The following is a 27,813-nucleotide window of genomic DNA, read 5'->3' as shown; positions in this document are numbered from 1 at the left end:
ATCTGCTAACTGTACTTTCATTATAAGATTTTAATGATAACATCGTATTTCCACATAATATCATAAGGACCAGTGTCTTCTAGACTAAGCAACAGGAAGAATGAGAAATTTCCTGTTTACAAATTTTTTTTAGCAATAACCAGTTACCGATATGCAAGTAACAGCACCAAATGAGGGAAACTAGTTTTCTTTGTAATTTGCTAAACTAAAATTCAAAACTCAGAACACTTTAACAAGGTTACTACTTAAGAAAATTAACTGGGTATTTCATACCTCTGAAAGGAATTTGTTCTGGCCCTGCTTTGCCTTAAACCGTTTGATCTTTTGCTGAATTCTCTTATCTTTTTCCAGATCTTCTACAGATGCCCATTGACAATGAAGATAAGAGCTAAAAGAATAAAATAATATATTTGAAACATGTAGAAAATAATCTTTTAATATTCCCTCCAAATCAACTAAATAATTAACGAAATAAGCAGTTTACCTACTGATAGAGGCTGCTGACCAACACCCGATACAATTATTTATGTTTGAGAATAAGAAAAAAAATCAATTGTGCCTGAAATTTGTCTTCCGTCCTGAGCCTCCAGCTCTCTTATTTATCTCCCATTAAAAAAAGAAAAGGACCTACTAACAAGCTGTTTTCATAAGTGAATGGATTACACTTCAATACAAAACAATTAGCACTACAGGGTGGCCTTAATTATGAATTTACATTTTGAGCCTTTTATCATTAATTGAGAAATAAAAGGTTTTCATCAAGTTAAGAGAATTCAGATTTAAAACAGCAAAGGTAAACATGACTTAGTTCTTCTAGAGCAATCCGAGAGAAAAGAACCCTCACCTGCTCTCTGAACACCCATGCCCCAACCAGTCCCTGGTCAGTTTCTGCCCTTCCAGCCTCATTCCTCCAGGAGCTCTGAAATGACGTCTCTTGGATCCCTGTGAATTTGTCACTCCCTACTGTCTATCTGGTCCTCGCACTGGGCAAGTCCCCTCCTCTTCAGACTCACCATGCCTGCTCCAAGCACAGGTGTTCTCTTTAACCTCAACGTGAACACTCTCACGCTCCCTTTTACTTCCCTGAGACTCACAGGTATATGGTTAATATTTTACAGTAACTTTGACATTCTTTGGTTTGCTATTTCAATATTCTTTTGTACCATCATTTTCTCCCTGCCCCAGATAACCTGAACTGTCTCTTATTTCTCTTTCTGGTGATGACATTAAAAAGAAATACGTACCTATTTCAAAATCAAGGTACTACTACTCCTGGAAATTATGAAGCCATTCTAAAATCTGTCAAAAATGATTAATGACAGGGGAGAGGCTTATGATATTAAGTATATCATTTATATTTATGTAAAGTCTAATATGCAAAAGGTAGGACTGATTTAGTCCTTTTACAACTGACTGAGGGACATAAGGACTTTAAATACATATGCCTTGATAGGACAGGAATTGATATAAACCCTGTACACAGATGCACACAGAGAAAAGAGACTAGATGAAAATACATCAATATGTTAATAATGATATTTTTTCGTTGGTAAGATTTTGCAAGTATTTTCTTTTCTATTTTCAAGTACCTTCCCAATTTCCAGTAAGTAATATGCAATACTGTTACTGCGTATTATCGTGAAACAAAATTATAAAAATAACCTAGTCTAGTCTACTTATTGGACAGAAAAAGGCAGGGGTGCAAGGCAACACTCTGTCTCTGCCGAGGTCCACATGCCTTTAAAGCACCACCGGCGTGGCTGTGAGGCAGACACCAGCATCAGTCTCACTGTTCTCGTTGTAAACTGGGCTGAAATTTTTGGATAGTGACTCTGCTTTACTAAATGGAGAAAAGCCACAGACTCTTCCACTAAGATCAGAAAGAAGGCAAGGATGCCCACTGCCTCCAGTATTATTCAATATTGTATTTGAGGGATTAGCCAATACTATTAGACAAGAGAAAACAACAAAGGGAGCAATACTTGGAAAGTAAGAAATAAAACTGTATTCGCGAATGATATGACAGCATAACTGGAAAATCCTAGAGAATCAATTAGAAAACTAATTCAAATAATAAAATGAAATATTTTAGTAGTGTAGCAGGGTATAAAATTAACATACAGAAGTCAATAGCTTCCATTTACACAAACAGTAACCAGTTAGAAGATACAACAATAGAGAAAACCCCTTTAATGTTATCAACAAAGATTAAATGTTTAGCAATAAATTTAACAAAAAAATGTGTGAAATTTATATAAGGAAATATTTAAAACCCTTCTAAAAGACACAAAAATAGAGTTAAACCAACCTGAAAGACATCCTTATTTTTAGATAGCATGACTCAATGTCATAAATCATAAATTCATAAATGTAACACAATATAAATATAAATAAAATATAAACAGGCATTTTTACAGTGCTAGGCAAGTTAATACCGACTTATATATAAAAATAAACATGGAAGAACATCCAAGAAAAGATTAAAAAGGGAAAGTTTTTAGGGGAAACTAGAGATACCAGAAATTAAAATACACTATAAAGCCTTTATAAAAGCAAAATAGTGTGCTACTGGCTCATGAACAGACAGGCAGACCAAAGGATTAAAATATGGTACAGGGGTACCTGAGCTGAGTGCCAACTCTTAATTTCAGCATAGGTCAGGATCTCAGGGTCATGAGATCAAGCCCAGTGTGGAGCCTGCTTGAAATTCTCTCTCTCCCTCTGCCCCTCCCCTGCTCTCTCTCTCTCAAAAAAAAAAAAAGGTACAAATATATTTCCAAACAAATATGTAAATTTAGAACATGATAAGGGTTACATCTCAAATCATTGGGACAAAGATGGACTTTTTAATAATGGTACTAGAACAACAATATTTGCAAAAGTATAAAATTGGAACAACCAAATATTATTGTACTTTATACCATACCCAAGAATCACAAGTGGATTAAGCACCTGTACACAGAAAATGAGACCATGCAGGTACTAGAGGAAAACATAGCAAATTCCTCTTTAACCTGGGGGTAGAGAAAAGCTTTCTAGCTATGGCTCAAAAGCCATATCCAATAAGAGAAAAGATTAATAAATCTAACTACATAAAAATTTCTTTAATTTGCAGTGCGATAAAAATATAAAGCCAAAGGACAATTGAAACTTGGAAAACATACTTGCAACATAAAACACAGAAAAAGGACTAATATCCCACAGGTAAAATTGTCTCACTCTTAAAAATTGAAGGAAGCACAACAGAAAAATGGGCGGAAGACATGAACACACAACTGACAAAGGAAAACAAAAATGGTCATTAAATTTATGAAAAGATGTTCTTATTCACAAATTTAAAAAAAACTAAAGCAAAATACAATTTCTTACAAAAAGTAAAACTACCACACTATGTTGGAAAGATTGTAGGGAAAGAGGTAGTCTCTTACATTGTTGGTAGGAATGCAAAGAACCATCCCCTTACGGAAGGGGATGTGGCGATACCTAACAGAACTACAGATATGTTTGCTGTTGAATACAGCAATCCCTCTCCTAGGAATTCACCCTCAAACTGTGCCTCCAACAATTTGAAAATATATAGGCTTGAGAATATATAGTGTCACACTGTCTGTAGCTATAAAATATCAGAAGCCATTTACATGCCCACATACATAGGAGACTGGATGGATGAGTGATGGTACAGTCATGCAGTGGAGTACTACACAGCAGTAACAAAGAAAGAAGACAACCTTATGGATTGATATTGAATAACTTCCAAAATATAGTATTATTAAAAAGCAAAGTATAAATGTGTACTGACAGTTGCTATTTTTATATGTAAGAAAGAAGGGGAAAATAATATATATTTTATATACATAAAATATTTTTATGTATATACATTTACACAAGCTCACCAAAAATATACTCATGTATGTTATCTGCATGTTCATGCCAAAAATTACAGAAAGGATAAATCTGGGATTAACGAGAAGCTAAGTAGGAATGGGGTGGAAGGGAAGGGAAAATGATGTGTCTTTGAGTACCCTTATGTAAAGTTCTGACTTTTGAACCATGTGAATATTTCATGAATTTGAAAAAAAAAAAAAAAGAAAGAAAATAAGTAAGATTAACAAGAATGGTGGGTAGCTGAGATGCCTGGATGGCTCAGTCAGTTAAGTGTCTGACTTCAGCTCAGGTCATGATCTCAGGGTCCTAGAATGGAGCCCCATGTCTGGCTCTCTGCTCAGCAGGGAGTCTGCTTGTCCCGTTCCCTCTGGCCCAACCCTGCTTGTGCTCTCTCTCTCTCACTCTCAAATAAACATATACAATCTTAAAAAAAGAAAAAGAGAAAGAAAGAGAAAGAAAGAAAGAAAGAAAGAAAGAAAGAAAGAAAGAAAGAGAAAGAAAGAGAAAGAAAGAAAGGAGGGAGGGAGGAGGGGAAGAGGAGGAAGAAAGAAAGAATGAATGGTGGGGTGCTAAAATGGAATACAAATACAGATGGAAACTAAAGACCAAAGTGAGTATCAAATAAATAACATAACTACCCTGAAAGGGGGCAGGGGGAGAAGAACTAACCCAAGGAAATTCTGAACCAAGTATTTAGCTTCTAAAAACCCTTTGGGTAAATACAAAAAATTCTACATGCTGAATGAACTTTAAGGTTGGTAGGCTTCTCTTTCACAAAAATATGGTCTAGTAAATTGGAAAACACTTCCTGTATATTCTAGGACTGACAAATAAGCAAATATATTAGGGATAATAAGAGCCAGGTTTCTCATGGTTGAAAAAGGGAGTCATTACTATCGGAAGGGGAAAGGACTGAATGAACCCTGTGGTGCTGTTGAAATAAAACCCAAACTACTGCTATAAAGGCACTGATTTTCATCACTGTTAAGTAGATAGGTAGGTACACAGAGGTATGTGTGCATGTGTAACATATGTGTGTACATGTAACATGTATCATGCACACGTGCATGCACATGCAGAGACATATGCAGGGGGTCCACCTAGAGAAGCCCTGGGAGCTCTGACTCCCCTGAAGCAATGAGCACACCTAGTATGCAAATTGTGGTTTCTAAATGCCATTCTCCAATAGAAACAATGAAGGCTCTTTGGATAGAGAACTTATTCCAGGACTTAAACAGGGAAATGACAAGGTAAGTCTGGAATATTCTTTGGTTCCAGAAAGTAAGGAAGTGCTCAAAGAAGGATGGGGACAAGGCAAAAGCAGACAGGATCCAGCCTGAAGAGGCTTCCACTGGCCAAATCTTGGATAATGTGAGTAAAGTAAATAATGATATGATAATAAAGAATTATGGCCCATTGAATAAAATAAGACTCTGCAAGTCTACACAGCTACAAGGAAGCAAATTTAGGTCAAATTCTCCCTTACGGTGGAAACCCAACTAATACATTTAGAATGGGTGATGGAATTAGTAAATTACTACTTAGCAACCATTATCACATTTAATAGTCTCAAAAATATCTTTCCAAAAGATACTTTTTTAATTACAAAAAAGAAAACAGGAATTCTTTATATCGTTTTGCACTTTTTTCTGTAAATCTGAAATTATGTCAAAATTGAAGATTAACAGAAACTATTAATTTTATGGAAATTTTAATTTCCCTTAGAACTTGGTAATATCAGAGAGAAAAGCTCTTTTGGAGAACTCCGTTTGCCTCATCTCACATGACCGACGAAGGATGACTGGTTTCCCCTGACCTGTCACGACTCAATCAAGCCCCTGAAGCCCCACTTCCACATGCTGATCTGGATGGGTGTCTGCCTAGTGGTGCTGCTTTGTGGGAATCAATACTTAAACTTCTTTGCTTCATGTCTGACTGGATAAATCTACCAGAGAACTCTCTCTGGCTTACGTAGTTATCTCCTCCTTACCAATCCTGACACTTCCCTCAGACGACTGTATATGAAACTACATCCTATGTGTAACTGCCACATGGGTATGCTCACCGTGCCCTAAGTACAAAACAATGACAACACCCAGCTAATACAGACCAAGCATTTTTTTCACTGTATTCTGTATTTCACTGAACTCCCACAATAACGCTGACAAGAGACTTCTTCATCTTTTCACTTGGTAAGGGTCTTGCTCAATGAACTTTAGAACTTTATTAGTTTATGAACCCACTGCCAGTTGCAACAAGGGGGAATGACAGAAACCATGGGCCCGATGCTTTCACCTTCTAAGAGTAGGGTAAATTCTCTTAGGCTGTTTTGATAGCAACTCCCAAAAGTCTCTCTTTAAACTCTAGAACCTATTAGTATGGTACTTGAGTTCCTTGCCTTGAACATTTTCAATTTTTACATCATCCATGAAGATTTTTGTCCTTGTTCTGTGATTACTGCTTAGACTAGAAAAAGGCCGCAGACTTCTTCAGCAGGAGGACTACTGACCCTCACAACCATGCTGCCTTGTCAAAATGTACCTGGTCCTACATCTACAATAAGGGACAACGACTCGCTGTGCTCTTCAATTCAGTGTTCTAAAAGTTACGCAATTCAAATCTACTAAACAAAACAGACAAACAAAATCACAGCTGACTGCATTTCAAAATGTGAATGATGTCACGGTTTTCTAGAGCCTTCACCTGATAGCGATCTCATCTCAAGTGTCTGGCAGAGGAGGGAGGGCAGCCTCACAGAGTAAAACGCACTCTCAGAGGACGGGCAGATATTACTTTACTCACTTTTCTATTATCGTATGAGGTTTTATCCCTTCCAAAAAGAATTTCTTGGTTATACATGAAAGCTAGTCAACTTTTATGCCAGTTACACATTTTCCAGAAAAATTAAATTCATGGAATTTCAGATACAAAAATTAGTATAGACAATGGCCTCCAAAGCGCTCAAAAAAACCATACCAAAATTTCCCAATTCCCACTTACTTTTTCATTTTTCCAAGTACATTTTAAATCCTTGTTTAGGTAACTGGGCATCCCGATTAAAACACACACACACAAATCACAGCTTACTTACAAGGTTTTGTATTTCACATAGAATTCCTCAACTTCTACCTCCTCTCCAGAGTCCTTCTGCAACAAAAGAAAATTTCAGGCTTAAAACCAACTACTAGAATATTCCAAAAGCAATGATTTAGTCCCACAGGAACACAAAACAGGAACGGAAAGGGCAGTGCCGGACGTTGTTGTAAGGATGAGCACGCTGCGAGCGGTAAGAGACCGGGGAGATGGAGGCTAACACGCTTAGGCCCATGCACACTACTCGATGTGCTACAGCTTCTAAGACATGAATCATGTTAACTCCTCCCTAACCACATGCAGCTTCATTCACAACAACCTGACCCCAAATCTGGCTCTCTGCCAAACCCACAGTGTTAAGTAGACGCCAAGTGTACCATTTTCTCAGGCAGCAGCCAATTAGCAACTGCTCTCCTGAATGCCATATGTATTATTTTTGGCTGCCTCGTGGCAACTTTACATTGTGGGTTTTGTAATGTTTTAAAATATTTAAAAGACATTTATTCCTCCATATAGTTAATAACTCTAAACAAGAAACCAGATAAAACTAAACCTTGTTCTTATGCTGTAATATCAGTGCATCACAATTCACAGTTTTAGTTTTACTCAATGGTACAATTAAAATCTCTCAGACAAGATGTCTCACACACATAGCAGCCAAATAAAATTAACACTCCAACTACTACATTTAGGTAAGGTTAAAATCGTGATACGCATCAGCCAAATCAAGAGTTCGGTGGTAAGATTATCTACACCATCTCCCTTGATCCCACCTACTGCTGTTCGTGCAGAAGATACCACTCAAATGATATTTTAAGTATCTCTTTCAATATTTTTTTCCTTCTGGTTTTAGACTGTTAAACAAGTCATAATACATAATTTTCTCCTGGAACATTTGATCAGATAAATCAGGGATGTAAAACGTAAACACCACTTACAGATGTTTAGGGATTGCTTTCATACTCTTACAAGAGCACCCAAGCCTGCCTTGAGGGTCACACTTGGCTAAGCCGCCTCAGAGATGCTGCAGAGAAAATTAAGGCAAGTAGGAACATGGCAGAGGACAAACAAAGGAGCAAAGACTTCTAGACTGGATGACAGGCTGGCACAGGCTCTGCTCAAAGAGGCTACAATTTCCCTCGATCCCTAATCTTCAAACTACTATCAAAGATTGTGAACTTAAACTTTCCTTTAAAACTCTCACATGTATCTGTTAAACCTAAATTTTAAACTGTTTTTTCTACCTGCGTAGAGATCAGCAATTAGAAGACAGTATATTCAAGAGTGTAGTCAAAGCCCATTAAGAGCTGGTTCTAACCTAATGACCTATAAATGGTCATAACCATAAACAGCTTTTTAACCAATATATACAGAACACCATCAATATCCCAAACCTTCAGTTGTTCAAAATGAAAAGAAATGTTTGCCAGATACCCTCAAGAGCCAGCAACATAAACCCGGAATTAATTTAGAGATATATTCTAGTCAATTCAAGTGACAATCTATCCAGCCCCCACCTTACTTTTTTCAAGCCCCAATGTTACCCCTTCTACTCACACGTTTCAGCAGTCATTTTGAAATGCATTATCTCTGCACAGAACTGGATATTCCAGTAGAAAGGCCAAGACAAGACAGAAGACAACCAGGGTAAAGGGAAAACCAGGATGAGCCTAGATCTTTTGACACCTGTCATAGCATTATCATGAAATTCAATCCTAGAATGGAATTCAAATGTCTGGTCTACCGCTTTTACTCTTTTGATGCTAACTATATTTCTTTCAGTTCGGAAACAGTGTTTCAAAATTACATTATCTTTGAGGTAGTAAAAACAAACGAACAAACAAACAAGCTTTATCATTTCTATGCTCTATTATTTCCTGATTTCCTTCTTCCCGATCTTTCCTCCTATACTGTCTTTTCCATCTCATTCTAGTCTCACCGGGCCATTAATTTCTAAGTGGGTACCAAGGCACACAGGATCAACTCTGGAACAATAGGGATAGCTTTCATTCTGTCTCAGTCCTGTTGCCAGAAAGCTCTAACTCACAGCCATCAACTGTCTGTCCCTGATTATCATCAATACCCATTTTCTTGTCACGATCAGCTATTTATCTAGGAACCTGCTGTGGAGATGCCTAACAAGAGGGTCTAGTACTGTCTGAAGGGAAGCAATTAGGTTCCAAGGCTTCCTACGGTAGCACTGGGAGCTGGTGGAGAATTCTACCAGGGCCTGTTTCTTTTTGGATGTCCCAAATTATAAGCCTGTTCTTTGATTAAGTGACCACACATACTGGATCACCTTCTTGCCCCTAGAACTGTAAGTAGAGCTGTTTTATTATACCTTTTATTTCATACAAATACGATCCTGCTGACCTCTTCTGCTTTATTAACAGCAAAAGAATTAATAAAAGTATGTGAATTCATAAGCCTTCAGGAACACCATTTTGATTATTCACGAAATGGCAGTTCAACCAGCCTCTGTAATAGTGGGAAACAGCCCCAACAACTACGCCCACATCCCAACTTTCAGGCACCATTCTACAATGGGCATAACCAATGAATAACTGACTCAAAGCACTACTTCTGGACACGCATGCACACACATGCATGCACGTACATGCACACGTATGAGCACACATACATGAAGAACAAGCAAATTTATTTTCTGGACAACTACTATGAGAGCCCTCTAAAGTAATTTTATGTGTTCAATAGAATATTTTAAAGAGATGTGTGTATCTCTTCATCAGACTCCAAAGTTAGTCTATGAAAATCCTTATTATTCATATGAAATTTAAAGTTTCAAACATATTAAGCTGTACTTGTCCCCATCATTCACAGGAACCAGAAACCTCAACCAGACAATAAATCGACTCCTTTGGCCACCTGGATGCTACAACAGCAATGCAGTAAATGATAATCCTGTAGCCTAATATAATGCATGACCTTTCCTAAGCGTTCTCTTACTAAATTAAGCAGCCACATTGAAGAAACAAAGCTGAACTATAGTGCCAAAAGGAAAAATGTTGTTAAATAATTTACAACAGAAAGAGAAAGCACCTTGATAAAGGTATCACTAAAGCAAAGGTACAAATCACTTCCTACTTCTGATCCAGCCTACTCTATACTCTACCAGAAACACCAAAACATAGTTCACTCATGGAGAAAAGAGGACATAATAAACACGATGAAAAGTTCTGCATGCTTCACATACTATTTGTTGTTGTTATTAGAGGGTTCGGCTGAAGAGGATTAAAACAAATACCCTGGAATTTAAAATTAGCTCTTAAGAAAATATATGGGATAACTTAAAGAATTCCAGGGAATACAGTTAGAATTCACTTTTAAAACCATGTTTGACCTTCTGTTACAAAAAGGATTTGAATTCTTATTCCCGAAGGACAGATGGCTCCAAGCAGAAAGGGCTACATGACTGGCTAAATGTGGAAAACAAAAGAATTAACCATTGTACAATCCTAAGTCCATTCTTAAATCTACCTCAAATTTCAAATACAAGCGTCATCCACATCCCATCCCTTCCCCTGGGTCTCACACACACGAATGTGAGTTTAGAACGACAAACGGGCCTGTGCCGTCACTATGTAACATGAGGCGCTGAATTACGGAGGCTCTGCCAGATGAGCTCTGTGTCTGCATGACTCCATCACACTGGGAAATGCTTCTCAGGCTACAGTGATGAGGTCAACAGACTCTGAAAGCCATTATCTGAGTCCCCACTATGTGTCAGCACCGCGTAGGGGAGGCTCTGAGAGCTCACAGTGAGTTTCTCTAGTGCTGCCAGAGGGAGATAAAGGCACCTTCTCACAGCTACTTCTTCAATTATTCATGGTAATAGGACGCAGACCAGCAGGCATAGCTAGAATCCACAGGAAAATCTCGAATTTCCTTTTGTTTCTATTTGCCGCACTTTTCTCCAATGCTAATAAAGCTGATAACTAAAGTAACTATTTCAAGAACATTACCAGTTTAAAAAGTTACTACCTGCTCGTGTTTACAATGTTCTGATGGGTTTTTTTTAACTGTACTCTACGAAGTACCAGTAAGTACAAGCACTTCAATGAGCTCTACATCTTGCCCTTCCTTTAAATCACACCTCAACACGTACCTCCCCTTCCAGAACAATTTTTCCGTTCATCTTTTCCATCCGAAAATTCACTGCCAACTCCACAAATACTCCACCCTCATATAAAAATAGGGTGATTTTTAGTCTCCTATATTAAAACAACCCGGGTTGTCTGTAAATGGTAATAATACCTACTCTTAACTGTGGTACCTACCTCTTAAGGGTCATGAGAAAAGAAAAAGAGTAAAGTGAGCAAAGCAGAGAGAAAAAGCAATGTCCTACATAATGCCTCGTCTAAGTCGCTCTGAATAACAGAGCTAATTGTAATGTGCACCCCCCAAACCTGCCAAGCATGCCTGCTGAAGCATTATCAACTGGATGAAAATTAATACATCCCATCCAAACCACATGCTATTTACTCCAACAAGTCACTTCAATTCTGTGAAGGGGATTATTCTTTAAGGCATGTCAAGTATTTAAATCTTACCATATACCTACAATTCACAAATTAACAGTTCCAGAGTCATTACAGGACAAAAATACAACCTTTCTAATGAGTTAAATAGTGCTCATTTCTGCTTGAACAGGTGGGAAATTTGGTTGACATTTTATCATTTAATTCATCAGAGAGGAAGTCGTCGTGTCCAAAGAGTCAACAGATAGCCACTCCATTTCTCCCCCTCCATCCCCCACACTCAATTTGAAAATATCTTGACATGTCATTCTTGATTATTTTCATGTGAACCAGAGATGTATATTCTGATAAAAATCCACACTCTGAATAACACAATAGAAAAGCAAACAGTACGGCAACAAAGGTAAAGAAAGAGAAGTGCCCTGCTGGTCTAATACCATTTTGAAGGGTCTCTAGGCAGTAGCATTTGAAGACCAAAGGTTCCCCTACTTGATAAGTCTGGGGTCTCACGGATTCCTCTGTGCCTCCACTCTCTCAATGGGAAGTTATACTTTGCATACATCTCACATTTCAAAAAAAAAAAAAAAGGCTGATTTTACATATCAAAACAATGAGGTTGTACTTCCACCTACCTGGAAAGCAAATATAAAGAAAGAACCGCGTTTGACATTGATTCAAGCTGAAAGACAGACACCCTGTATCTAGAGGACGCCACTTTCTAGGGACACTGGAAACTGCATGCTGGAATACAGAGATGCATCTTGATGACTATGTAATTCTTCAAACAAAATACAGGATTTTCTCCAAATTGGCAAGAGGGAGATGGTTGCGATGAAACGGGGAATCTCGATCAGTAGAAGAAAATACAGTGTTACTGGACTGCTTTGTCACACAGGATATGTGTTCCTCAGTAACAAAGTTATCAGACTAGTGACAGGTACCTTTGCGGATCAATATAAATTTTGACTAATTTTGAAGAAATGATACTGAAGAAAGTCATATTATCTTCAAAAACTACACTGAAGGGGCACCCGGCTGACTCAGCTGGTGGAGCATGTGATTCTTGATCTCAGGGTTGTGAGTTCAAGCCCCATGTTGGGTGTAGAGATTACTTAAAAATTCTTAAAAAAAAAAAATTACACTGGAAACAGTTTTGTATTTCATCTTTGCACTGACCAAAAAAAAAAAAAGATACTAAAGAATATTTTAACTGGATATGAAGAATATTATGAAAAATATGAGAAAACACCTACTCACTAAAATAATAAACCTCCATCCTGGGGTGGGGTCCAGGGGCAGGGGCAGGCAGGGAACTTTCCTAAGGGAGATGAGAGGTAAATTCATGTTTATGATTTTTATGAATAATATTTATGGAAGAGGCAGCCTATAACTCTAAGAGCCCTATACGTTTCTTTGGCGACTTTTGAGTTTCTTGCCTACTCTAAATAGGGTAATAAAGCACTGATTGCTATATTTCAATTTCATTTGGGGCTAAATATCCCAAAGTTTTATATTTGGCTAACAAATCAGACAGGTTTAGAAATATCACCAGAAGTTTTGTTTTACAATAGTGAATTTTTTAAAGGAAATTATAAAGCAAAAAATAATTCAAGAGTCAGACACACACCATGGGTTTGGATCACTCCAGATGGTGCTTACCTGTTTTTTTACTGAACGACTGCTCATGATTTTTTCTACCACTGGACCTTCTGCATCAACAGATTCCTAAAAAAAGAAAACAAACAAAAAAACCAAAACCAAACAAACAAAAAAAGTAGAATAAATCAGTCCAAATGGAAACCATTTCATTCCACGCTATAAAAATAAGAAATCATTCCCTTTGCACATCCATCTCCTTTAAATTCATACCCTTTAAATCACTGGGTACAAAGTCACCAGTGGGAAATGTGACTGAAAGGAACAAGACTCTCCCTCTCCAGAAAGGCAAAAGGAAGATCTGTGTTTATTACTTCACGATTATGTGGTTTAATTACGTGGACTAGCATGGGTCCCTAAAGCCAGAGAACATTCAGAAACTCCAGCTGCCAAGAGAAAATAATCTCCGCATGATAGCAGTCAAAATATAACTTTTCCTCATCTATACCCATGGGGTAAATATACTCATCATTCTGTTATTGTAGGCAGCTTTTATCTATGTTGGTCACATAAAACGTTACATAACAACTTAACATAGCACAAATTACCAAATAGAGTAAAAAACTGCATTTAATATACTTTTCAATGGGTTACCAGTTTGTTAACTAACGTATGGTAATGGTAACAAAAGGGCATTTAAAAAAAAAAAAGATCTTTACAATAATCAATCCTACATCACTACCCATATTTTATACAAACTATTTTATCCATCATTTACATTGCACAGAGAATGAAGTATGCCCTGCTGGGTACTACAAGGCAGTAATTTCATAAAGGGGTTCTGATGGTGCCTAACAGCAGGAGACAAGCTTGAGTGGTTTATTAAAGTCCCAGATGCTACAGCCCTGAATTCTTCAGAGGTAAATTCAGCCTCCTTGCGTCCTAGCTCTGACTCTTCCTCAACATAGACCATTAATTCTCCAAAACTGTATCAAATTACATATCATAGGCTTATATAAAAATAAATTTCAGCAACCAGGGCTTTCTGAAAGACACTGCTGAACAGCTACTATCCCATAGCACGTTAGCCGACAGCGACTGAATGTTCTCCGGCTCGGAGTCCAAGGCTTCCAGCTATGAACTCTCCGGCCCACCTTCTCCAAGGCACGTGAGGACCACACGGAAGGGCCGCTGACCTGCTGCTCCGACTGCGAGGTGTTGGAGGGGGAGTCTCGCCCAGCAGTGTCTGCATCATCTGCCTCCTCATCAGAAATCTTGAACTCCAAGTCTTCCGTGTATCGCTTTCTCTTCACCTGCCTGCTGGAACGTCTCTTCTAAAACAAAAACAAACAAACGAAAAACCCAACAAAGCAAGTTTAAAAAGCCATCACTGATGCTCTTTGTAACTTTTCAGATGGTAAGATATATGTATATGTATTTTTTAAATTAATCTTAAAGAAAAGCTGATGAGTTTAACTCTGTAGATCACCTAATAAAACCACAGTGGCAATGAACGTAATGGAGATGGGGGGAGTCTGGAGTCAGCCGCCAGGGACCGCCAAGGCTCCGTGCTCCCAGCTACCAGACCTTCAGCTGGGGAACCGGAAGAACGACAGAACTGATTCCTTACTCAGCGGCGCATCGCTCAGAAGTGAAACCAACATGGAGGCTGGATGACAGGTATACAGGAGTCCGTTTTACTATTCTCTCTACTTTAGTATGCTGTAAAATTTTTCCTCTAATAAAAGGTCCAAAAAAGTGAAGGCATTAGAAGATAATCTACAAATTTTAAAGTTCTATATAAATACTGAAACAGTACTTCAGAGGGCCATTTAAATAAAAGGTTTGCATTTTAATCTTGGTGAGAGTCTGAAAATTTCTGAAGAGATGAAGGACTGAATGGCAGAATTTATAACGAATGACTACAAAATTTTATTATTTTATTTTTTTCCGTTAAATTTTTTACCACACTGATTAAAATGTAAAATCCTGGTAATAGCTGGTATTAGTAAGATTATTGGTAAAACAGGTCCCCTCCCACCCTGGTGTCAAAAGAGAACCCAATCCACCTTTGCAGGACAGCGTGGTCATGTCTATTAAAATTTAAAACATGCCCACCCTCTGACCCTGCAATTGTACTTCTAGTAAGAAGAATATCTGCAAGATACCGCTATTGTTTTTTAGACCCACACTTTTGGATCTTCAGAATATCTGCAAGACAAACTGTAAAACACAAAGAAAAGCAAGTCACATAGTAAGTAGCTTATAATTCTATTTAAGATAACAGAAACGCCTGTGCATCTCTTTGTATGTGTGGTTCATCAACACATAAACTCAAGACAAGGACGCTGCTTTGTTTACTTCTCTAGGACTCAATGAGTATGTCCTAAAAAATGAACGTATACGTTTTCAATCATAAAAAAAAAAAAACAACCCTGAAAAGACACACAACAAATTGTAAATAGCTATTAATTTTAGGGAGTGAAGTGAATGGAGGAGGAGTTTTACACTTTTTGTTCAAAATAATTCTGTATTGGTAGACCTTTCTGATGGAGAGTTAGATTTGTCAGTTAATTAAAAATGAGGAGAAATAAACTTTCATTAATAATATGTGTATTCGACAAAACCTAACGTAACTATACAATGACACGTGTAACTTTTAAATCACTGGTAAGTGTAAGATTAAAACTTGTAGGTGAGTTCATGAAGCACACAAATGAATAAAAATACTGAGAAAACAGTAGTGAACTTTTTTCTAAGAATTACAAAATAAACCTTCTTAAAGAGACTCTGAATTTTAAAATTGGTCAATAAGGCAGAAAGGCAAGTCACCCCACCATGCAGAGCTGAGGAAGAACAAGCAAGGACATCTGTGGCTCAAGTCAAGACCAAGGAAGCCAGCACCTTGCTTCAGAGGGTAAGACGGGTTGAGTTTTGTTTTATGACATTTCTGCTCAGAGTCTCTGCTCTCAAGAGGGGATGTGAGGCAGCTCACAACACACACTTGGTATAATATGACCATCAGATGAGTTGCTGGAGACTGTGAGCTCTTAGTCCCACACCGTTGTGCCTGCAGAGGTGCAAAGCACCTTTCTGGCTCGAGGTATGTGGGATAATAGAGGTATGTGGGATAACATCTTATTAATAGGCTTCCTAGAGGCTTAGACCAGCCGGAGCAGCAGCGTGGACCTGAGGTTCCTCCTCCGACCCTCCTTGTCAGCCCCGCCCAGAACCAGCTCCAGGTCAGGGTGAGGCAGAAACCAGCAGGGGTTCTGCCATCAGTGACCCTTCCCCACACCACTTAGGGTGGTTTGACCTTGTGGGCCCTGGAGTTGAGCGCTGACTACTTGAATTAGCCCAGGTTCTCACTATGTGACCTTGGACATGTTATCTTGTGGACCTCAGCTTCCTGGTCTGCAGAATGGGGTTAATGACAGTAAGCTACCTCCTAAGTATACTGTGAAGATCACAAAAGGGAATTAGATCATGTAACGGAATTCATTTAAAGCATTTAGAATGGTGCACCGTACATACGAGTGCCAAATGAAATTAGTAGGATTAAAGTCATTATTAATTAGCTCCACCTTAACCCACCCTCCAAAAAAATCAGAAAGCACTGAGGCTACAAGACCAGGCTACCTAGCACAGCTTCCCTTCTCTCTTCCTAAAGCTGATCTAGAATAACTCCTGCTCCTGTGCCCATTTAACCATCCCTCACTTCTCAACTGTCAATTTCTTTAAGATACAAAAGGCTGTTATCAGGAACAATATTTTAATTTTGTGAAATTTAGCATATTATCTGTATTTCATTTAATATATCAATTTAACTACACTGAAAGGGACTAATCTGTATTTTTTTTAAAGATTTTATTTATTTATTTGACACAGAGAGAGACAGCCAGCGAGAGAGGGAACACAAGCAGGGGGAGTGGGAGAGGAAGAAGCAAGCTCCCAGTGGAGAAGCCTGATGTGGGGCTTGATCCCAGAACGCTGGGATCATGCCCTGAGCCAAAGACAGACGCTTAACGACTGCACCACCCAGGCGCCCCGGGACTAATCTGTATTTTCATCTTCGCTGTCACTACCATTAGGAGGGATGTGCTCCCAGTGATGTATCTGTGATGTTCCATCGGGTTTCCCTGGCTGGGGCCATGTCCCAGTATCCGTCCCAGCCCAGTAACTAAACACCCTCAGACAGAGTCAAAGACAAACCCACTCTACACTAAATCTCACTACTGAAGAAATGTTACAGTACATAAAACAGGAAGCTTCTCTTTTTTTTGAACAGAAATTTATGATTGGTGGATATAACTTTTTTAATTATGGAGTATGGAAGTTTGTCCTCACATCAACTTGGCGTTACAAATCTATGCAACAGTGATGAGGTTAGTCAGCAGTGGGTACAAGGTCATTTCATAGGAGCAAAAAAACCCCAAAATACAATTAGAATTCAATTTTTCCTGAAAATTTAACATATTATTATGGCTTTCTGCCTTCTAAATAATAACTGATCAAAGTTCATTTACTTGCGGTACTGAGATTCCTTTTACAATTTCCCTACATAAAATTTATTACATAATACTCTTCTATCATGGTCTGTTAAACTCTTATTATTTGAAGGATTTTTGTGAAACAGAACAAAGTGTAAGCATTCCACTTAAACCGTAACTCAAGGGGCGCCTGGGTGGCTCAGTCGGTTAAGTGTCTGCCTTCAGCTCAGGTCATGATCTCAGAGGCTTCGGATGAAGTCCCCCATCAGGCTCCCTACTCAATGGGGAGCCTGCTTCTCTCTTTCCCTCCGCCCCTCCCCCAGCTCGTTCTCTCACTCGCTCTCAAATAAATAAAATCTAAAAATAAAATACAATAAAATAAACCATAACTCAAAACTTCTGAACTGATACTAAAATAACAGGTCAACTTGCTAAACTTGGATTGCTTTAGAAAAGTTGCATATAATTAACACGGCTATACCAAAGAGAAGATTTAAACATGTTTCCACTATCTCTCTGTTGTAATACTTTGAGATACAATTTTGAGTTTACATTATATGGCATTTACTAGTTTAAACAAATCAATCACAGAATTCAAGAACTGTAAGCCCTTTATGCATGTGCTACAGGAAGAAACAACAAACAGCAGTCAGCATCACTTCCTGTGTCAGGGACACAGAGAAGACCTGCCTGCAAAGTCAGATCTCCTTGTGTGGCTGTTTGTATGAGCTACTGAACCCATAACAGTTATGCACTAGCTAATTAGAAAGGATGCACTGATGTTCATTTGAATAGATTAGCCTCTTTCTATAACTGAAATGCAGAAGGAAAAAAAATAGTATTTCATAAAGTCCAAGTGAGTTTCTATTAATACAAATACTTTTAAGAAACAGCAGCATTATTTGTGAGGGAACAATGGAATTTTCTTGACCTGTGTGAAAAAATCTGTTTAATGTTATCCAAATACTACTGCCATAAAGGCCCTAGTTTAAGCAAACACGATGCAGGAAAAACAGGGTTTGTGCATAAAATAAAATTTAAAATCATTTAAATACTTTAAAGTCCCTAAGCAATTAAAAAAAAGATGTCTACTTACCTTTCCTATCTTTTCAGTAACTTGTAAAAGGAAATAACAAAATTCACCCTAACGGCCAGAGGAATCACAAGTTAGTTACGGAACCAAACCAAACCACATTCATTCACATGTACTCTATCTTTCCTCTCCCTTTCGGGCCCTCTTAGCTTAAGCCATTCCATGACATTATAGACATCAGGGAGTTCTACTAAAAAACAAACAAACGGGCACCCGGCTGGCTCAGCCGAAGAGCATGTGACTCTTGATCTCAGGATTGTGGGTTCGGGCCCCACATTGGGTGCAGAGATAATTTAAAAATAAAATCTTTAAAACAAACAAAACAAAAACCAAACCTATTTGAAATTCTTCAGAAGAGAGCTGCAAATGGCACTTTTTTTTTCTCCTGACTTCTAAGCAAATTGGTAGGGGTATAGGGAGCAAGTACTTAGTGTGGACCGAACACTCAGAAAAAGGCAAGCGGGCTGTTAGGGGCTGACTTCCGATTCGAGCAGGACTCCCCAGTAACTGCTCCTTGATAACTTAGATGTCATTCACTGAAGTGACATTCTTAGCCATCCCAGTGGAACATATTGGCATGCTTCCAGAGACTGTAACAAGGAAATAATTTTTAACGGTCACGTGGAAGGGCCTCTTACCTTATAGTCCAATCAGTGAAGGCAGTGTGCTTTACACACAAGAATCTAAATTCCTAATGTTTATTTCAGTTCTTCAACTGCTTCCTACAAAATTCTCCAAAAGTCAGGAGAATCTAACACTGAAAAGTTCTGCACTATTGCCATCCAGAAAGTCACTAACTTGTTCATGGAAACGTTATTATTACATGACTATACATCTCAACTCTGGCCATCAAATGTCAGAAACCTTAAGACAAGCTACAGATTACACGTTGGTTTTTTGTTCTGCAAAAGAATTGACAAGCAACCAAACTCCAGACAAAATCAGAAATGTGAAGGCAGCTTTACATGAACCAATGTATCAACAATATGTTAACACTAATATATACATCAATATCAAAAGACACATTTGCAGAAGTAAATGAAGATTCTCAGTTTTCTTTATCACAGGGTCAGAGATGACAAAACCAGGAAGTCAGGGGTTTAATTTCGTGCTGGTCCCCAGCTCTTACCATTATGGATATAGTGTTCCAGACAACAATAAAGCCACCTTTAAAGCGGCTCTATAACAAAGACAGGGGAGGTCTAGTGTATCTGATGTGCGGCTAAAGTTACCCATGCTAAATAACCGAGGCTCGAGATCAGAATGACGGTATTACCTGAACACCTGGGTCCTCATCTTCTTCAGGAGGAGATGGTGGGGGCGTTTTGTCTAAGTCTGAATTTTCAGAACCTTCTGTTTTTCCCTTGTTGACCTTTTTCTTCAAAGCGCTTGCTTCTGAATCAGGTTTCTTATTACTAGAATTCAAAGTGGATCACTTAGTGTTCACTTTTTAATGAGGTTTTCCACATGCCCCATGCCTTATATTTCCCACATTAATATCCCGAAAGTATCAATGACAACTGATAAATCGATGCATGTTGGCCACTTATAGTTAAATGGCACTCTCGATTAAGTTTCTATGGCAAAACCCCACACTGATGACCTTTGGCAAATATCTGACCTAATTAAAAAGAAATTTCATGCAAAAACTCCTAACACCACGCGGAGTACATTTGTTCTTCGAGACAATGCAAAATCCCTGCCAATACACCAAGCCATAATGAAAAATCAGATCAAGAAGTAGTTTTGCTATCAAGTTTTTAAGGTGCAGAATGGTTGGGATTTTTTTTTTTTTAATGTCAAGGGAAACTAGACTATAATAACCATTTCTTTGTGTCTCTTGCAGAGAGTTTGAAATACTATTTAAGTTCTTTTCATAACCAACACTACTAGGTGTCCTCTATTATGTCATCCAGCTACATTATTATTCAATGACAGCATTCTAAAATATAACAGAATATACGGCAATTTTACTTAATGCTGTCTTCTTCATTTAAAATAAGCTTTATTTTGGTGCTAGCCCTTTTTTTTTTTTTTTGACATAGTCACAATAGCCTCTCTTTCAAAAGCTAGGTCTCTGAAATACAAAAATATAGCAAAGCAACCCCAATAATTAAAGTGCATGCTCCATACTATGTTTCTGTCAAACGTTAATAGGATTTGAATGTTACATAAGTCAAAAGACATGAATGAACTCTAAGAAAAAAAAATTTTTTTGATATAAGTTTACCATTACTTTTAGAACCTTTATTTGACATTCTTTTAGAATGTACGTTTAATGCTACCTTCCATTCCAATTTCCAAACCAGTCCCAAGGTTTTCTAACATTATCATGTCATCCAACATTTAAATTCATCTAACCTCGGTAACGATTATATGTACTATTTCCAGAAAGCCTAAAATTCTAACAAATTTGAAAAAAAGATGTATTTCAAAAACCTTTAAAAAGTTTATTTATTGCAGTTTATAAATTCCAGAAAAGTATGCTGACAGGATGCATCAAACAGCATTTTTTTTCAGCCTCAGCTACTACAACAGACACCAAGGCATCTCTATGCTTTTATTTCAATAAAGCACGTCACGTAAAATACTTCGAAAGTATGTTGGTATAATAAAGGACCCATCACCCACCTAAAACGTATTTTCGTCATGAGGAAATAAAATATCTGGTCATCCTAAACTAGTTATTTCTAAATACTCAGAGCTTGTTTTTATTTTGTGAACATTTTACCATAGTAAATAGCCACATAAGGAAGTAACTTACAAGAATTCAAGATTATAGCAAACGGCAGCTAGGTTTAAAGAGTTCTTTTTATTTAAAATTTTTTTAAAAGGCAATGTCCTAAAAACTCTAAGTCCCCCAAAAGATCCATGGAAAGGATAATATTTTTTAAATTTAAAAAAAAAAATCCATACAACAGTTTCTCATCCAACTGTCCTAGTGTTTACGCTACACATGGACAGAAGTCTCCCCTACTATGAGGCTCCATTTCCAGCATTTATTTCCGCTCTAACTGCCACAAATTATACAATACTACAGCTGAACGCTGGGCCCCTTTCCTTTCATCTGCACGCCAAGAGCAATCAGATTACCCTGGTAACCAGCGGTCACATGACCAGCACCTGCTCTTTTGGCTGGATGCCACTGACTAAAGCCATCTGCTTCCCTCAATCAGCTTTCAAACATTCTCAACACCTGCGCTGCAGTGTTTTGTGGTTTCTTTTATCAAATCAGTGCAAAACTGCTTCCAAAACTTTACATATTTCTCAAATTTGTTTAAATCAGAGGTAGGCCTGTCACAGAGTTGAACCACTGCCAGGTAAAGAAAGTCGGCAGCCAGTGCTTTTCACGGTGACCTCTCTGCACCAGAGCGAAGTCCACAATTTAATTTAGTGGGGTTACTGCACCCTGTGTGAACTGTCCTATAGGAGTAAAAAGGCTTACTGTCTTAAAGCCACCAGAGCCCAGGTTTGATGAAATATCAATTTGCTGAAGGAGAGAAGTGCTAATGATTTTCCATCTGCCCTTCCCATGAATGAACTATGTGGAACGTCCAAGGCTGCTAGAAGTCAGACAAGACCTCTCCAAATGCTTAGGGAAAAAAAGCCTGTAGCCAAGGGAAGCACTCATCCCAGATCTGATTACTGAAAGATTTCTAAACTCATTAGACCTTGCACTATTAACGTTGCTCAGAGACAGCTAAGCATTTCCATGCTGACATCTTCTCATGACATCAATACACAAATCAAAAACACGTCAAGAAGTCAAAAAAGCTACAAAATCCTCAGTGTCTGCCCAAAGACATTACAATCAAGGACAAGATAAAGTTACTTTAATTATTAAATTGCCTTTGCTACTGTTTTGCAACAAGTTCATTTGCATTTTCAACTAAGTGTTCTATTAGAACTGATTGTCCCAAAAAAGCCAAAGTGCCAAAGTCAGAATTTCTAACAAATGAGGTGTAATACAGAATGGTGTGGTTAGAGCACTGATGTGGGTCAGACACATCTTAGTTCAAGTTCTGTCAAGTAGAACCTTGTCTGTCTGGGAGCCTGGACAAGCCACTCCATTTCCCAGAGCCTGTTTCCTCATCTGTAAAATGAGGTTAGTAATTCTATCTTTCTCCAAGATTCGTCAGGAGGTTTAAGTGAGATAGTGGACAAAGACCTTGGCGGTGTATGACACGAGCAGCCAGGATGCACTCACACCCAGAAGACAGCAGCTGGGAACGTGTTCTTGAATGTCTGGGAACAAATCTTCAGGCGTGGCTCAGACACGCTCAGGCCAAATCAACTGCAGACTCAGAGACAGAACCTCACAGATCATTTTCTCTAAGCAACACGAGGACAAGGAAGGTCCTTTATCCACATCCCCGACACATGCTGGAAGAACTACCAGACAACCCCAAAGGCCACTCCTCTCCAAGCCCAGGACCACTGCTCTAGTCCAGGCAGGTGTCGTCTCCCACCTCACCCGTCACGACTGCTGCCTCGTCACCCTCGGGACCCAAAGGCAGGGTGACCGCCTGCCAGGCCACTGGGGAAAGGGCACACAGTCCACCTCCTTCGTCATGATTTAAACCTCTCCGGTTCAAAGCTAGTCTTTTCTAAAGTCAGAGCCCAAACACAGCCATACAAATATTCCTCCCCCAAATTCTAACTTGGGAAGCTGGAAGGCACAAACACAGCAGCTCCTTCCATTGGGGGTAAGAGAATGTTACTAATAAGAAACACCCCTTGAGCTGACGGTACGGTGTTGAGAATGAGGCCTCGGAGAGGCCTGGCACAGATACGGAACCTTCACCAGCGGCCGTGGAGGCTGCTTCCGGGGGTAGGCGATGGGGCCCCGGCGCGGTGACCTGCCGGCCAGGATCCCGAGAGAGACCAGGGCTATGTGGGGAAGGCCTTCTCACTCTGGCCCTGCCTGGCCTCCACTCCGGAGAAATCGTGTCTGCCCCCACTGCTCTCCTGAGCCTGCTTGGCCTCCCACATTTCCTATTTCAGGGACGTGGTGCAGCCACCAGAACCAAAGCCCAAACCCACCCACGCTCCCCACATCACCGCAGTGACCAGCTAACGCGTAACGCCGACTGCGCTGTTCTGCCTGAAGTACAAGCCCGTGTGTAATAACGTCTGAGGGCTGCACCGGCATATAAGGCCTTCTGCCAACTTTTGCAACCGGCAACAGTGTTCTACTTTTCTCACGCCCCAAACCCTCCACCCACCCTTTATGCTGCAGACACACAGAGAACTACTCCCTAACAGGTCCGCCTATCTCCTCCACCTCCATTCCCGTCCCCGTTCCATCTACTGCCGTCACGCATTGGGGGAAGCCTTTCCTGGCCAACACAGACTGGATCGCACCACCTACGTGTCACACGGTGGACCCCACACAAGGGATATTTACACCAAACATGGCGTCGCACTACCGCGAAGAACCAAAACCAAAGCTGTGCGTGTGTACCTGAGTGTGTGTGTGTGTATGTCTTTCTCCAATGATCCCTTAAGCTCAGAGAGAGGAAGAAGTGTGTCCTATTTATCTTTGTTTTCCTGGTGCCTGGTCAGGTACGTTCCTTATCAATTTTAGCAGATCGATTTAACTAAAGAGTGCGAGTAACAGGGACGACGACAACACAAATATACAGCCCTTACGATGTGCCAGGCACTACTCTAAAGTGCTTTTCTCATTAACTCATTTAAGAAAGCCCCACAGAGATTCTATCTTTATGATGAAAGACCTATGAAGCTCAGTAAAATAGGACCAGCGTGCCACCAAAATAGAGTGAGACTTAGCAAGTTTTCAAAACCAGTACATCTCTATATTTCCCCTCCTCCCTCCTCACCAAGTTCTTTCATTTCCTCAGCCTTATCTCCCATCATTGCTGGTGTGACCGAGATACAGAGACACCTTCTCCTGAAGCGAGACCAGCCCTTACAACCTCGGAAGCAGCACATTTTTCTGGGGACAGTACTAGCAGTGTGAAGGGCCGTTGTCCCTCCACCAGCTCTATTCCCACTTCACGTTTTAGCATGAGACCAGAGTCACACTAGTGGGCAGCTGGATGTGCTCAGAGTCCATAGCTTAGTGACATGAGGTCACCACTGCTAGACCAGGCTCTAAAGTGCTGTAGCTGCCCCCAGTGTGGTCAAAGCACAGGTCATCTTCATGAGAACTCTGAGAACCCAAACGCTGTCTTCAGAGAAGACATGTTATATGGAGGGACATGCTAAGGACATTCCAGTCCCTCTATGGAAGGGTTCGTAGTCGGCTTCTGACTCTAGGAGTCTACAACGAAGGGCTACATAGCAGTACCTAAAATGGAGGAGCATGAACTCATTCCACCTAAGACACAGCACAGAGATAACGAGTTCGTTTTGGCGAGAAAGAGTACAAGCTTTTTAAACAAGCCAAGGGCCAGAATTTATTAGAAATCCAGCTAGCTGCCCTGATTTATTGCAAAACAGAATGCAGTTAAACACTGATGAGCATCAGCCTAAGGATCTAAGTCCTCAAAAGAAAGGCAGTTTGAAAAGGAACTACATGTGATGAGAATATGGTTAGTGAAGGTCTGGACCATGGGAGGGAGTCCTCAATCAGACAGACACTTCAGATGGGATAAGTTCGTGAAGATTCTCCTCACACTGGGGAAAATCAACCTTGAGGCTTAGGTCATGAAAATTAATCAGATTTGTTTTCAGGGACTCAAGCCAAGATGTCATACTATAATCTTTTAGAAGAAGAGTAAAAGATATTGAAAGATATCCTTATATTTTATATGCTCAAAAGGTTTTTTTTTAATAACGAATCAAAACTAATGGACGGGAAGCGAGAGAGACGGTCCTGGCACAGGACGTTTGTGATGTACTGCAATTCTAAAGATCCAGGCTGCCATTATAAAAACTATAAGAAGCTCTTAGGGTCAAGGGCCCAATGGTGGTAGAGAGAAAAGCATCAAGCCTCTCAACTTGAGTATAGGATTTTCCTCTAAGTTTTTAAACCATGAAAAAGAAACTTAAAAGAGAAAGAAGCAAAAGAAAAAAGAGACAAGATAAAGTACTAAGAGCTCAAAAGTGCCAATTAAGGCAATATATAATGTGATACATCAAGTAAATTAACCCAACAAAACAAAATAAAACTTTTAAAGAAAGTCCTTAGACTAAAATATATGTAAAGGCTAAACTAGAATATAATAAAATGCCTGATGACAGAATAAACTAATGATGAAAGAGACAAACTGCACAGCAGACAGTAAACACAAAGGCCAACTCCTTCCCAAGAAGGCAATCAGAGCTGCCCAGGTGAAGGCGAAGGCCTGGGAGCACTCAGGAGACTGCCCCAACGCCGGAGATGCTCCACGGGGTGACCCTGGGCAGACAGCATCTGGGCGAGATAGCGGGATGGGAGCAAGAGCCTTGACCTGCCCCCTGTGCCCTCGGGCCCCAGGCCAGTCAGCCTGCAGATGCTGAGCCGCTGGCCTGGGGCCTCATGCTTCGCTCCAAGGGGGTGCCTTACCTCCCCAGCTCCTAACTCCACCCATAAATTCTTCACCCCACTCTTCTGGTTAAGAAAGAGAAAGAAGAATTGAGAAGAGAGAAAGGCAGAGAAGAGGAGGGGATTCTATTTTATTTCTGAACAACACACATAGGATTTCAATGACCAATTAACAGGCTTTCTTTTTTTTAAGTTCTCTGAAAGTCACTGGATGGAACCTCTACGACATTTAATTTCATCTAAATTGTTACCTTAAATAGCTCTTCTAGCATCAAGTACTCCTTAAGTACATTAACTATGCTAAATTTTTAGGAAAGAACAAAGAAAGTTAGAAAAGATACAAAAACCTAATTTGCTTTCATTTAAAATGAAAGCATATTTCAACTCAACATGCCCCACCTTTACATTTTACAGTCAAACTTCCCAAGGATGAAGAAACTGAGGGTCAGACAGGCTGCATGCTCAGCCGAAGCAGTGGCATTAAAAAGACTGGAGCCAATCTGTCCAGTTCCAGGGCCCACGCCTGAGTCCTGGACCTGGCCTGAAGGCATCTAACCTCCTCACAGAGATCTCCCTAAAAGTCCAGTGTGCTCTTGGCCTTTTGGGGTGCCCTTCAGGCCTCGGGGACCTGTCCTGGTGAAGGTTTTCTGTTAACTGGGACCATCTCTGGGTGGGCAGCCTTCCAGTAACATCAGAACCTTGTCCTGAGGATAACTACAAGATTGCCCTTTATTTAAAGGAGAGGAAGGAACGGATGGAGGAAGGAAGGAAGGAGAAGGAAGGAAGAGAGGAAGGGAGGAAGGGAGGGAGGAAGGAAGGAGAAGGAAGGAAGAGAGGAAGGGAGGGAGGGAAGAAGGGAGGAAGGGAGGTAGGGAGGGAGGGGATTGAGGGAGGGAGGAAAAGTACAATAGAAAGCCTCCTGAATGAGCCAAATCCATTTTTAATATAGGAAATATATTCTGGGGGGGGGGCACCTCATCATGCAGTCAAGAATTATCAGTGAAAATCTAAGGGTTACTGAGTTTTATGGACTGAATTAAGATCTGCCAGTAACATGGAAAAGAAATCCAGTTAGCTTATGCGTTCTCTCCTCACAGAAGCTCCACATAAACACTAGCCACGCTGGCTAAATGGCACCACCTGGCACTGTAACGCAGCATAAAGAATTGAAGAAATCAGACATTACAAAACTGATGGAAAAAGTACATCCTTTTCCTATAGCATATTCTCCTAAGTGCTGAACAGTAGGGCACAGATGTGGCTGCTTGTGCCCAATTCTCAGATGCCACTCTTATTTTCAGGCACAGCATTCCCATGACCCCGGATGGGGGACACGGGGCTAACTTTGGCAATTAGAACCCCACTCCTAGATTCATAATGATCTTCTCCGATCTGCCAGCATGGCCAATACAACAAATGAGACATGCTGCTCATCCACATTTTAATCAGGTCCTAGAGGCAGGTACAGAATTAGGCAGAGCAAATGGTAAAACCCACATGCAGAAAATATTACCACCCACCCTAACAGGAGAAGCCAAAGGACCAAGATATTAAACTGTTCATACAGATATCAGGGCTACATATACAATCACTATTCTAATGGAAGTTCAAGGATGTTATCTCTCCGGGCGCCTGGGTGGCTCAGTCGTTAAGCATCTGCCTTCG

At 39.8% G+C, this 27,813-nt stretch overlaps 1 protein-coding gene across 7 annotated transcripts in view; it reads right to left on the bottom strand.

The window, feature by feature from the left end:
- CHD7 (chromodomain helicase DNA binding protein 7) overlaps positions 1-27,813 on the bottom strand; it is a 128,329-nt gene that overhangs the window by 50,982 nt on the left and 49,534 nt on the right. For 6 of the 7 annotated variants that reach the window (XM_011220367.3, XM_019795817.2, XM_034668102.1 and 3 more), the window contains exons 3-7: positions 19,933-20,071; positions 14,228-14,407; positions 13,137-13,202; positions 6,977-7,032; positions 274-388 (exon numbers count right to left, since the gene is read on the bottom strand). In XM_011220367.3, the coding sequence (XP_011218669.1) occupies positions 274-388; positions 6,977-7,032; positions 13,137-13,202; positions 14,228-14,407; positions 19,933-20,071 (556 nt within the window). The remainder of the gene's footprint in view (positions 1-273; positions 389-6,976; positions 7,033-13,136; positions 13,203-14,227; positions 14,408-19,932; positions 20,072-27,813) is intronic. The other variant, XM_002915716.4, reaches the window with a different exon arrangement.

Source organism: Ailuropoda melanoleuca, chromosome 9, assembly GCF_002007445.2.
Source record: "Ailuropoda melanoleuca isolate Jingjing chromosome 9, ASM200744v2, whole genome shotgun sequence".
In the NCBI taxonomy this organism is placed as follows: domain Eukaryota; kingdom Metazoa; phylum Chordata; class Mammalia; order Carnivora; family Ursidae; genus Ailuropoda; species Ailuropoda melanoleuca.
Note: the sequence above shows the minus strand (reverse complement) of the source record. Positions and strands in the feature narration are given on the sequence as shown.